A 14,419-nucleotide genomic window follows, 5' to 3' on the forward strand; every position below is an offset into this window, starting at 1 on the left:
TATGCAGAAAACAAAAGAATGGAGGAGACTGCAAGAAACCATAAGGCCTACAGTAGGCAGTTCCATGTCTATTACCACCTGTCATCCCCATCCATAAAATTACCTAATTTCTTAAAACAACTAATGGTTTCAGTGCTCACCATGTGGTTACCAAGTCTATTCCACTTGTCAACCATTCTATTAGTAAACCACCTCTTAGCTATTTCCTTCTTAAGACTTTAATTGCCCATTATTATGAGTCCTACCCAGCATAAATGAATATTAAAATCCATGTGAGTGGAGGGGTGGAGTGTTTTTAGGGATGGAATGGGTGGGAATGGTTTTATGCCTTTTTCTTTTTGGCTACCTCCCTTTTACATACATATACCAAGGCTTCTTCCCCCTTACAAGGGAGGTAGCCAAAAAGGAAAAGGCACAAAATCACTCCCACCCATTCCATCCCTGAATACACTCCACACCCCTCCACCCTCCCTCTTCTCTTAGCACCTCCTGGATGACGGGTCATCCCTGCACCTTGTCCACCTTGTAAGGGGGAAAAAGCATTGGTATATGTATGTATGTTCCTGTTGTGCCAAGTTTTCCATCATAAAATAATTTGTTCTCAAGAGTGCCATGTCTCTAAAGAAAGACTTGAATGTATAGCTCTACTGAACACACCACTTGTTAGAAATCTACTGTGTCTGCTGCTCTCTTTAGAAAATCACTTGTGCTAACATCTCTTCAGCCCAGTTAGGAGTTTGCATTGATGGATCCTCCTTTAAACTATTGGTGGGGGACAAGAATATTGCTACAATGTCTCCCTGTATGTAAATTTAGATCAAAATACACATGTGGCACCTTACAGGGTGTGTGTGTGGGGGAGGGGGGTGTCAAACCCATCCCATGGCTATCAAAACCTATTCAGTGTCCCTTCTACCTTAGTATTTCATATATATATATATATATATATATATATATTTGTGTATATATATACATATATATGTATATATATATTATATATGTATGTATGTATATATATATATGTATATATGTATATATATAATTATATATATGTATATATATAATTATATATATATATATGTATGTATATATATATATATATATATATATATATATATACATATCATATAAATCATACAATCCATGACCGTCGCGCAGAGGATTCGAACCACTGCCTATAGACCCAAGAGAGTCCACAGCACCCGCCTTTGACCACACGACCACAGACGATCTAAAAGTATACTAACTCGTAATCTAACTGATTACCGAGATTGGGGAGGTCGCTAACTGCCACCCATAACCCCCTTTTTACAGTACACCTAATCTGCGATTAGGTGTACTGTAAAAAGGGGGTTATGGGTGGCAGTTAGCGACCTCCCCAATCTCGGTAATCAGTTAGATTACGAGTTAGTATACTTTTAGATCGTCTGTGGTTGTGTGGTCAAAGGCGGGTGCTGTGGACTCTCTTGGGTCTATAGGCAGTGGTTCGAATCCTCTGCGCGACGGTCATGGATTGTATGATTGATGTCGCTGTCCACTAGCGAATTATTCACATATTATATAAAGTTGTGTTCCTATTCCATCCTCCACAGAGACTTACCTCCTCACTCTTTCCCTATTCTTTGCTTACCTGCAAATTCCTCAGCCTTGTTTCCTAAACATTATTGTAATTATGAATGGATAAGAAATATGATTTCCTGCTCTCCTACCTTCATCTGTAGCTCTTCCACACTAGCTCGCAAACTCATCTCAATCTCTTCCATCTCGAAGGCCTTGTTGGAGGCCTGGTCAATTCTTTCTACGGCTTTGACTTTCTCAATCTCTACCAGCCTTTCCATCTCTTTAATCTTCTCTGAGTCTGCTTTTGTCTGAGACTGGAACAAAAAATCATTAAGGTAGGATATATCTAGTGGATATCAGGTTCCTCTGTTCATTAAAGGGAAGCATTTATACTTAGTGACATGTCCCAGTTTTGTACAGGAGACGAGACACCATGAGTGTAGCTCCCTTTCCCATAAGATAAAACTAGGTAAATACAAGGAAGAAAGCACCCTTTTGGATTTCTATTTTTTTTTTTTTTTTTTTTTTTTTTTTTAACTTTCTGACTTTCATCATGGCTCCCAAGTGTAAGGCACTCTTCTGATGGCAGTCCATCAAAGAAAAGAAAATCAATCACCATGGAAGGTGCTTACTGAGGCTGGTTTCGACCTATGTTGAAAATCAGTTTATGATGTGGTGTAGGAACAGAACTCCGTCGTAACTCAAGGACCCCCTGTCCATTAAAGTGAATTTTCTAAATTATTGAAAATATCTCAAGGGGTTCTCACATTGAATTATTTTTCATCCCATATTCTACCTCCATCCTCCATTTTGAATAATTAGAATATGACTTTGCTTAAAGAGATCTAGACCTCTCTAAGAACATTTCAATAGTATGTCCAACATTCATTTAATTTCACAATCTCTTAGTTCATCATTCAGCATTGCTATATATGATGGAAAGATAATTTTATATTTGGAGATTTGAAAAAGAAAATATTGTAACTGAAGTTGTTTTTACTCAAATGAACTCTCAACTGTTGGCACTGTCACCTTTTCTATATATGATGGAATGATAATTTGATATTTGGAGATTTGAAAAATAAGATATTGTAACTGAAGTTGTTTTCACTCAAACTCTCAACTGTTGGGGCTGGTGAAACCTGTGGATATCCCCTTTATAGGGATTAGGGATGGGAAGAAGAGAAAAACGAAGAAGAAAAAATGCACATACAAATTATTTTGCATATTTAATCAAATGACCTACCTCCAACTCTGATTTGGTGATAGACTCTTCCTCTAGCCGGAAAGAAAGATCATCTAGCTCTCTCTGTCGATCTTCCAACTTTGTTGACAAGTCTTCCCTTTCACTCTCCAATTTCACAACTTTTTCCCTCAGGTCATGAAGTCTCTCCTCAGACTCAACTTGTAGCTGAATACGAAATGAAGAAACAATTAAAAAGATAAAGATGAAGGATGTTTTATGTGGCTTGCACATCCTTTGGCAGTATGCATACTGGGATATATCAAGTGTTTTTCTATCTATATACAAAGGACTTCTTCCCCTCTATAAGGGGGGTAGCCAAATTAAAGGCATGCACCCACTCCCACCCATTTCATTCCAGGCCACCATCCTTATTTCCCTCTAATCTTAGCTCCTTGTGGATGATGGTTCATCCCTGTCTCCTGTCCAATGCCCAGGTCAGAAGCAATGAAGGAAATTGTTTGTATAGGGTTAAAACACTGCTTCTGACCAGGACTGTGGGTATAGGGCAAGGTTGGCCCTCAGCTAAGATGATGATGATGATGATGATGATGATGATATGATGATGAAAAATACATACATACATATATATGTGCTAATAAGAACACGGGTATGTGTGTTCACTTATGCAATGTAGACCACTTGGAAAAAGAAACTAACGAAGCAGAGCGCTTTCATATATTACATCTTCAGTGCAAAAAGTACTTTTTGCACTGAAGATGTAATATATGAAAGCACTCTGTTTCATTAGTTTATTTTTCCAAGTGGTCTACTTTGCATACATATACATATACATATATATATATATATATATATATATATATATATATATATACATATTGCTGAGACATTATGACAGGTTGACGTAAGCGGAGTAGGAAACACAGGAGTCTTAGTCTTGAGTTTATTCCTGACTACTTTCGCGAAACTAGTCAGGAATAAACTCAAGACTAAGACTTCTGTGTTTCCTACTCTGCTTACGTCATATATATATATATATATATATATATATATATATATATATATACTGTATGGAAGTGAGATGGGTGAAAGGTGGGTGCATGCCTTGGCTGGCCAATTTCCTTACAAGGAGGAAAAAGCCTTTTGGTGTATGTACATTGGTATGTATGTATGACGCAAAGGTACTTACTTGTTCTAGTTGTGATCTCATCTGATGTGCTGATCTCATGGCTTCATCTGCTTGGGAGGCCATCCGGGCCAACTCAGATCGTTCTATATCTCGCTCTCTCATGAGTTGATCCAGATGCTGAGTTTTCTCAGCAAGTGTTTCCTGTAGTTCAACAGTTTCAGTCATAAATCCTATTTTTGGTTAAATATATGAAAACTGTACATCCAAAATACTGTATATGAAAGTTAGTTTTTTGTGATTTATATTACCATTACACCACATGTTCTTAACTCCTCCCATACCAAAGAGTATTCACTTTTTCATTCTTCCTGTCAAATTCCCATTCCATTTCTGAAATTCCTCCTTTGGTTAGAAGGGGGAGTTAACCCTCTCATGCCTGATTCTGTAGATTTCTAGTTTCTATCTACATTAACCACTTCGGTATGATGATGCTTATGTAGGCATCATGAGGCATGAGTGAGTACACGATGATGCAGGCATCGGCATCTTGATTATATATATATTTTTTTGTAGTTGTAATTGAGTTACCCCCAGATTGTGTGAACTGGTTTGATCATGTTTTCTGTATTTATTATTACTCCTAGTAAAAGGGAACAGGTAATACAGCAGTGATTTTATATTTTATAATGTGAGTAGTGTGTTGCATTGTACATATAACAGCTGATGCTGAGCGCAAGAATTTGACTCATACTGGAGTGGTCGTAATTTGAGTACTGGTGTTTGGAGAAGCAAACTTGATGCAGTCTCTTTGTTTTAATGATCTAGTCTTCTCTGGTTTATAAATACATGCAACCTCCAAAGATGCCTAGGGGGGTTGCCAGAATAACTATTGTTATACATAAGTACAAGGGCTGCCATATTGATATTTGGATAAAAAAAAAACAAAAAAAAGTTTGTCATGATGGTTGGGACAATGACAGTAGACACATCTATTGTAGTTGGGAAGCACGAGGTCCATTTACTGAACATGTGCTCTTGGGCGTTGTCTGGAAAGCCTAGCCCTCGGGTCACTGGGGACAATAGAATGTCCTTTGGGAGCAGATCCTGAGGACAAGGGAGAATATCCCTCTAAAGTTGACTTGAGATTTTGGAGTACTGCTCACTTCATATGCTTGTGTGTGCATGCTTGTTATCAACCCTTTCGATGTCCAGTGTACACATGCGTGCACACACACATATAGAGCGCGGAACTCCAAACATATTCAGACCGAATCTCAAGATATTCGTCATTGTCACGAATCCTCCCAAGGGACAGTCTATTGTCCCTAAGTGACCAGAGGACCCAAACCGAACAATATGCCTTGCTGCATTTCAGGTCAGACACCTGAAACACCTCCTTGAACAAAAGAAGCTGCCAGTGATTGCCCAAGACTCCAGGGCACCTGCACCTCATTCCTCTCATTGTCACTCAACCAAACATTTTTTTATATGTGTATATATGGTAACCCTTGCAAATATTTAATTTGGCAACCCCCTAAGAGAGCAATCTGGAACATTAAAGACAAATCCCAGACTTTAATTCACCAATGTAGAAGTAAACAACAACTCTACATTCTGGTAGGCCAATGTGGTATATGAAGAAACAACTCTATCTTTCCTCAGAAGCAACAATTCAATGACAGCAGCTCCATTTGAACATAGCCATCTCCCAATGCCACCAATCTTGCCAAAATCCAGCATCATTATGAAGCACAGACCCCTTGCCCCTGCATCGCCAAGCATCATTACAAGGCAACCCCACTTAGCGGCATTGCCCACCATCCTACTACAAAGCAGAGTCCTACTTCTACACTGTGCATCCTCCTGTATCTACGATGAGGAAATCCCTCTCTGAAGCATTGCTCCAGCATTTACGATGAAGAAATCCCCCTCTGAGGTATTCTCCAGCATCCACAACACCCACTGCCTACACCAGGTCAACACTGAGATGTTGGATGACTTCCTACTCCACCATCACACGAGTTGGATGACCTCCCTTCTCCAACCACCTTCCCATGTCTCTAACTCTGCTACTTTACTGACAGCTGTGGATTTGTGTTCCAAATGTAACAGATGCATTAACTCTTCCTGCTTTCCAAATCAGCAAAATTCAGGGCAAAACACCCAGTAAATACTATTGATCTTTCACCATCGGAGAACACCTGCTAGTCCCTCTTAAAATTCAACAAATCAACTCCAGTCTTAGAAGTGGTATCTACATTCAAACACACTCATGCACTACTTATCAGCCCAAAGATGCTGTTCCCTCATGAATATACAAAATATACAAAGATACACATATGAGTTTCCCAAGCACAACTCACCAATGTACTCTGTATGGTAGAAACTTGCTGGGTCAATGGCATTTCCCTGCTTTCAGCCATCAGCTCTACATCCAAGGTCATACTTGCATTTTAATTGCCAATGACACTTACACACCCTTCCATCTCACAGTTGGTACAAATGTTTGTGATTTCGAAGTATATCATTAACACATCAAAATCATGGATGACAAAATCCCCACTTCTTAAGTTTGTACCACAATTTCTGATATATCCACGGCACAGGAACTCATTGATCTATCACATTTCAACACCATAGACTTCCCTGATGCACAAGCAGACTTGCTTGCAATTTGCAACAAGTTCAGACATACCATTACCACTCAAAGTGAACCCCTCGGAGTCACTAATCTTATTCAGCATCATTTACCTCTTTGTTAGAACTTTAAACCATGTTACATTCCTGCATACAGATTACCACACAGTATATGTATGATTGTAGATAACCCTATCCAAGACATGATCGCACAAGACATTATTGAATTGAGGCGGAGGACGATTTCCTTCCAATGCGAGGTGGTGGACGATTTCTTTCTCTCCATTACCACTCAACCTAACCTTTTATTTTATATGTATATATGGCAACTCTTTGTAAATATATCTAATCTGACAACCCCTCCCAAGTCTCCCTTGGAGGTTGCATTGTATATGTAGAACAGAGAGGAGTCTGGAACATTAAAGACAACTCCTAGACTTTCATTCACCAATGTAGAAGTAAATAAGATCTCTACATGCTGGACATCGAAGGATTGGACAACAAAATGCTTAAGTTCTAAATTCTGTGGTTCCCCACTTTATGGTTGCCAAGAAAGTCCAATGCACAACATGAATGATTTCTTTCTATTAAATAACTTCCCAAAAGCTTAATTTGATTGACATAAGGAGCCTTCAAAAGTTCATTTTCTAGAACATTGCTCTCTACCCACCCAAGGAAAATGTTATAGTTCTTACAAAGAAAAAGAAGAAAAAATATATATATATTCACTACACACCACCAGAAACAAAAGTGTATGCCTATTGGTCTCCAACATGAGGGAACCTAGACAAAGGACTGATTAACTCATCTCCAGCAGTAATTAGAATTCCTTGTCAATTCAAAAGATTTTTTTAGGGGAAAAATATTAATAAACAGTTCAGAACCTCACATTATAGTCTGAAGATATTATTGCTTTTCTTATACCACCCTCCATTTTCCTACTAGTTAAATATTTAGCAAACTCGTACATGACAAAATATAACTGTTACTGTAACATGCCAAAATATGACACTTTTATAGCAAACTCCATTTCTTTTTGAAGTTTAGTGATGCAGATTATATCAAAGGTATGACAGGTTTAATCATAAATTTTTACTTACCTTAGATATAGAGTATTAGATCCTAGAGCATCAAATCCACAATACAAATTAGGTAAAATTTCAATTACGAAGACTTCCTCAGTTACTTTTTTCTTTATTTCATCTGCACTCTTGACTTGAGAATAATGCCTAGATTATCTTGTATTCAAATTCCATTCTATATTTTATTCATTTTTAAAAATGGTCTTTGATGTTGTAGTTCATCAAAAATGATTCCTGTAAACCTGTTTGTTAATCTATACAACATCTGCTGCACAACCTCATTTTATCTAATGGCTCTCCATTCTGTCCATTAAGAAGAACACTGTTCCATGAAACTTTACTCAAAAGATTTGAGGACTATTGCCAGCTGCTCTGTAGCTGCAGGTTTTCTGTCAGAAAAACCTGAGGCAACAACTAACTGACTGAGTTTTGAGTGGATGAGGAGGGAAGGGGAAGTGTCATCATATGGTGTAGTGGTAGGGGTAAACCAGCTGCAGCTGTCAGGCCCAGCTGTATTTACCTCATTATTTAAGGGACCAATGATGGGTACCTGCATGTGGTGGTCCTGCAAGATGGACAACAAAGCTGCCCGTTATCAAAACCTTTCAACCCACTCACTTCTATCCGAAAATTCAACCCTGAGGGGCTGGCATTTGATCTTCAGACTATGCCCAAGATCTCTATAAACTTCAGATGTAGTTTTTACTTTTTTTCACACCTGGAGAGCTGACAAATGGTGATTGCTCTCCTCTCCTTACAACTTTGTCAATGACATAAACAGTCCCACATTGATAAAACACAGACAAGTCCAAAGGACCACTGCTAGTCACAGTGGAGCTGCAGATTTTCTGCTTAGCATAACTTGAGGCAATGATTCATTCATAATAGGTTCACCCTGGCTGTAGTGCAGAGGTTAGGAAGGATAACCATTCTGAGTAATGGCCCCCAACTGCTGTTCATCTCAGAACTGAGGTGACTTGGACATCACTGTGTGATACATTAGCTTCCTCTGGATATTGTCACTGCAGTGTCATACCATGGACGCCGTCTCCTGCATTCATGAACAGTCCTGGACCACCTTCAAGGTTGGGTTCTAAGTAGTGCCAGACCCACAAACAATGAAGAAGAAGAAGAAGAAGAAGAAAACTACAGTAGTGGAGTCACATATCCTTTTCTCAAACAATTAAATTTTGTTTTAAATTCATTTAGTGTTACACTGTTTTTTTGTATCTTTCAAGTATGTATCCTTTTTTAAATTTGTTGGCATAATTTTATTATTTCCTCCCATCCCAAACCAAGTGATCTTCTCTATCAATTTTACCCACTCCTTTTACGGACCTGAACACTACAATCACAGTGTCTTATTCTTTTAATGGTGGAAGGTCCGATGTGTCATCTCTCATAACATTTATCTGTTAGGCTGGGGATACATCTGGTTGCTGCTATTTGTATTCTCTCAATCTTATATCTTTCATTTTCTGTGAAGACTAGACTATCTATCTACCAAGGATCAGTAACGTGCACAGGCATTGCAAGGGGCAAGTGCTTCGGGCAGGAAATTGGGCACTTCACTCTTTTGTATTATTCATATTTGGCAACTATCCTGTAGGCTGCAACACCATTTTCCACATAGTAATTTCTGAATGGTAAGAAAATGGAAAAAGCCTGTGAAAAATAATTTTCCATTCATTTTTTATATATTTTTGTGAAGGGCACTTTTAGGGCACAGGGCAAAGGGGCAGGTGCTCGGGCACCCCCAGCAACCCCCCTTTGCACGGGCCTGCCAAGAACCTTTTCTCCCTTATAAGAGAGGGAGTCATGTCAAAAGGCACATTCCCATTCCCATCCACAAAAATTTCCTCCCTCTCATCTTAGTTCCTTGAGAATTAAGGGTCATTCCTGTCTCTCACCTACTACCTTGGGTCAGAAGCAATGCAGCTAGACATAGCAGCCTGATGTAGTCTTCCGATTACACCACTACTGCATATTCTAACCTGGGGTAGATTAAGCTCTAAAAAATTTTTTTTTCATTATTTCTATTCATGAGGTGAAAACCATTTCCTTGCTCATCAATAGTCCATATATCTCAAATCCTTCTATTTTGTGTTTACCTTTTCATTGAATGAGTTACTGATGGTATCTATAATTTTGCCCATTCCCAATTCTTTACATTTTTTGGCATTCAAATTCATTTTCCACACTCCTCCAATCAAACACTATCCAGATATATATATATATATATGCATACATATACCAAAGGCTTTTTCCCCCTTACACGGGGGGGGGGGGTTAGCCAAAAAGAAAAAGGCATAGAAACCACTCCCACCCATTCCATTTCCTATATATTTCACTCCCCTCCACCCTCCCTCTTATCTTGGCACCTCCTGGATGATGGGTCATCCCTGCATCCTGTCCACTGCCCTGGGTCAGAAGCAGTGTCGCAAGACACAGCACATCCACAGCAATGCCACTTCATAAATTTGGCAACCCCCCTCTCCGTCCCCTCATGCAGAAAAAGAGAAGACGGGGAAAAATCCCTTTGGGCTGCGTCAATTTTTTTCTCATAAATACATCCCCCACCCACTTCCCCTCATGCATCACAGCATCATCCATACACAACCCCTCTCCATTTACTCCTATTTTCTGTCCTCTCCCGTCCTTCCTCCATTCTTATCGTTTATTTTTCTCATGATGGTGCCATCATCAAATGAGTGTTACTTGCTATTCCTTCCATCATATCATTACATTAATAAAGCACATTACTAGAAGAGCTGTTGAAGAGCATGTCTCACCATATGATTTCTGACTCAGCCAATTTGGCAGATGACAGGGTGACCTAGCATCCCCACGGTGCTGAGATGGGAACAGTGGTTCTATGAATTTTATTTTGTGTTTGATGTGGATATGAGCTCTGATTTAGGCATCCCCTTATAAGGGAGTAAAAGTTTTTTTTATTTACAGAACATTACAATATGTGCATAATCTTTATAACAAATGCTGAGATTGCTGAAAATTATTACTTATCTTGTTATACTGTATCCATTTGCCCATCTTGGAGGATTTTTTTACTGTCATCATGGTGATATTGAACTACTTCATTATTTCTCACACTAGCTTAGGCGTGTGAAATAAAAAGGGGAATTACTATACATTTCTTAATCTCTTAGTGTAAGTGAGGACACTGCTTGCACACTAAAGAATTACAAGTTATCATCATGACTTCCACCATATTCTCTATTCATTTTTCATCTTTCCCAGTCTCGTGGATTTATCTTATTATCATCTTATATATATATATATATATATAATATATATATATATATATATATAACAAGATTTTTCATACTATACTGAGTCTGTTTGCTGTACTGACGATCTATTTCATTATTATTTTATCATTTTATTTTTTCGAGTCTCTCCCCTTGAAGGAGGACGTCAATCTAACCCTCCGTGGTGAAGTGCAGGGCAGCTGCTGCTGCTGTGATCCCCTTCATACTGTGGGAGGCAGTTGGGTGGGACCAATACAAAAGAACTTGGAGTTTTCCTCTTCATGTTTTTCTCCCACAGGGAAACAGGTTTTGGGGAAGGGTGGGGGGCTTTGGGAGAAAGGTGACCATGGATACAAGACTCCTGCCACACCCTGGGTAATTGGGTCTCCGGGTGTGGATGTTTGTGGAAAACATGTGGGGAGGGAAGGGGATTGATGGTGTGTTTGCGAAATGTTTCCTTCAAGACCTGACAAAAATGATAAATTGAAATAGAAAAGTAATATTCCCTTCTCCATTATCTCTATTTTCACACCCTCCTTTAAGGAATGCTAATGCTACCTCCTCCTCTAGTGTTCCCTTTCTACCCTTGCATCCTTGTCTCTCCATCCCTCCAACTACCATCTTTTCACATTCTGCTTTCAAGAATTCCAATGCCATTTCTTCCTCTATTTTCTTTCTTCCCTTTCTTCCTCTTGGACTCCCTAACCCCCCTCCTTTTCTGCCACTTCTTTCCTAAATTTATCCTCTGCTCCCTCCTAACATATCTATACATGAATGTGTCTTCTGCCTATACTGTTTTTCTTTTCACATATTCCTATATACTCACATTATTATTTTCAACCTTTCTCTTCCTCTCTCACTTTCTATTTATCTATCTAGGAGGTGCTAAGATGGGAGGGAGGGTGGAGGGGTGTGGAGTGTTTTCGGGGATGAAATGGGTGGGAATGTTTTTGTGCCTTGTCCTTTTTGGCTACCCCCCTGGTAAGGGGGAAAAAAGCCTTGGTATATGTATGTATATATGTACTTATATATGAAGCAACCTTGCTCTGGATGTGCTGTGTCTTGTGACACTTCTTCTGACCCAGGGCAGTGGACAAGATGCAGGGATGACCCGTCATTCAGGAGGTGCCAAGATAAGAGGGTGGGTGGTGGGGAATGGATTATGTAGGGGATGGAATGGGTGGGAGTGGTTTCTATGCCTTTTTTTGGGGGGGGCTACCTCCCTTGTAAGGGGAAAAAGCCTTTGGTAAATATATGTATTTATATATTTTTACTAGTCTTTCCAATGCCATTACTTTCACATGTCCATGCTCTCTAAGCTAGAATCTATCTCTTTATCTAGACTTGCTTTCTCTATTTTTTCTTACATCCGCATTTATTTTCTTGTCCACTTCTGAACCACACATATTCCATACTTTTGTTATCCTGCGAGTATTCCACACAACCGCTCTCACCATGCAAAGTTCACTTCTATAGAACAATAATTCCTATTATAATTTCAATCATTCCTATTACCATCTCAACTTTCTTAGGCTTAGGAGTATCTCTCAACATTAGCCAAAACAAAATCTTACAAGTCTATAACTGAAAATACACTACTATTCTTTTTTTTTATATTCTGTTGAATTATGGTTACTTTTTTTTCCTTAGCATTCTATGCTCAACTTCCAGCTCCACATCCATCCATCACCACATCTCTAAATACTTTATATCAATTTTTTCTTCTATTTTCAATGTTCTTTACTTATCTTAGCTCTTGAGTGTGTTAAGTTTACATACCAGCTAAAGCTTATTGTACTGCAATTCTTCCAGCTGCACCTACTGTACATACATAAACCATTCACCTAACCAAAACTCATTTGTTGTCCCTTCTATCTTAGCGCTTTGTGGATAAAGCGTCATCTCTATCTTGCACCCAATACTTGGATCAGAGGCAATGCTACAGGATACAGCACCTCCACAGCAGGGCCTGACAGCTAAAGGTAGTTTACCTCCACCACTTTATCACATGACTCTCCCTCCTAATCCATTCAAGAATTTACAGGACATGAAGAAATCCTTTTGGGTTGCATCAATTCCTCACAACCACTCTCCATTCACACTAACTCTTGCTCTCTCCCTTCCCCGTTTGATAGGTATTCCTCCTGGACAAAGAACCTCTTTATTCTTGTCTCTCCACCTCATCCCAGGTCTTCCTTCAAAATCACTGCTCTGCTTTTTTTCCCCCTAGTTTTTCTTTATCTATTCTTTCCATATGCCTAAACTATCTCGGCAATCTTTGACCTACCTTGTCTGGCAGTTCTCTGCCCCACCTCCACATTTCTTATTCTATCCATCCTTGTTATACCTACCATATTCCCTAAGTACTTCATCTCTAACATGTTTTCTCTCCTTTCTGCCTACCTTAAATTCCTGAAATTCCAAGTTTCTGCCCCACACAGCATCACAGGCACAATTATCTCTTCACAATATTCACTTTGTGTTCATCCCCTAAATACCTATCTATGCAAACTCAGTATTTAATGCTTCATAGTCTCTTCTTCTTAGTCTGATATCTACTTTATTTTGTAGAAAAGGTTAGTCTGTGACTACCTGTTTCTGTCTAAACATTTGAATGTTCTTTTGGGACAGGAGATTGGGTTAATATTTGTTCTGAAAATTCTTCAAAAATTTCTGAGTCTGTGTACCTTTCCTAGCACAGTGGATCCTGAAAAATGCAGTTCAGGCATGCAGACATGCAAGTGACTGCTGAACTGTACTTGCATTGGGTTAATATTTGTTCTAAAAATTCTTCCAAAATTCCTGTCTGTGTACCTTTTCTGGCATAGTGGATCCTGAAAAATGCAGTTCAGGCATGCAGACATGCTAGTGACTGATGAACTGTACTTGCACCTGATTCTAATATAGTGACCATTGAGTTTGCACTACCCATGTGTGGGCTGTGATTAGAGGCTTCCATAGATTAGCCTTCTCCTGCCTCTGCCACCATACATCATTGCAATGAGATATTTATCAGGTTATTGAAAGGAAAAAGGGATGACCTTTCATCCATGAGGAGCTAAGAGGGAAATAAGGGTGGTGGATGGGAGTGGGTGCGTGCCTTTGATTTGCGTACCTCCCTTATAGGGGGAAGAAGCCCTTGGTACGTATATAGACAGAAAAGAGAGGGAAAAAAAAAATATATATATATATATATATATATTAAAAAAAGGGGGGGGATTGCTAGTATGGTAGGAAGTAATAATACATATATACATATACCAATAGCTTTTTCCCCCTTACAAGGGAGGTAGCCAAAAACCAAAGGCATAAAATACACTACCACCCTTTGCATCCCCATATACTCCACTCCCATTCACCCCCCTCCCTCCCTCTTATCTTGGCTCCTCCAGGATGACGGGTCATCTCTGCATCTCACCCACTGCCCTGGGTCAGAAGCACTGTAGCAAGACAGCACATCCACAGCAAGGCTGCTTCATTTAATCGGCAACCCCTCCTCTCTGTCACCACATGCAGGAAAAGAGAAGATGGGGAGAAA

At 39.3% G+C, this 14,419-nt stretch overlaps 1 protein-coding gene across 7 annotated transcripts in view; it reads right to left on the minus strand.

The window, feature by feature from the left end:
* CLIP-190 (Cytoplasmic linker protein 190) overlaps window positions 1-14,419 on the minus strand; it is a 162,510-nt gene that overhangs the window by 34,637 nt on the left and 113,454 nt on the right. For all 7 annotated transcript variants that reach the window (XM_076181206.1, XM_076181196.1, XM_076181189.1 and 4 more), the window contains 3 exons: window positions 3,954-4,094; window positions 2,807-2,971; window positions 1,710-1,874 (listed from right to left, as the gene is read on the minus strand). In XM_076181206.1, the coding sequence (XP_076037321.1) occupies window positions 1,710-1,874; window positions 2,807-2,971; window positions 3,954-4,094 (471 nt within the window). The remainder of the gene's footprint in view (window positions 1-1,709; window positions 1,875-2,806; window positions 2,972-3,953; window positions 4,095-14,419) is intronic.

Source organism: Oratosquilla oratoria, chromosome 3, assembly GCF_046742065.1.
Source record: "Oratosquilla oratoria isolate Oo_2021 chromosome 3, ASM4674206v1, whole genome shotgun sequence".
NCBI lineage: Eukaryota > Metazoa > Arthropoda > Malacostraca > Stomatopoda > Squillidae > Oratosquilla > Oratosquilla oratoria.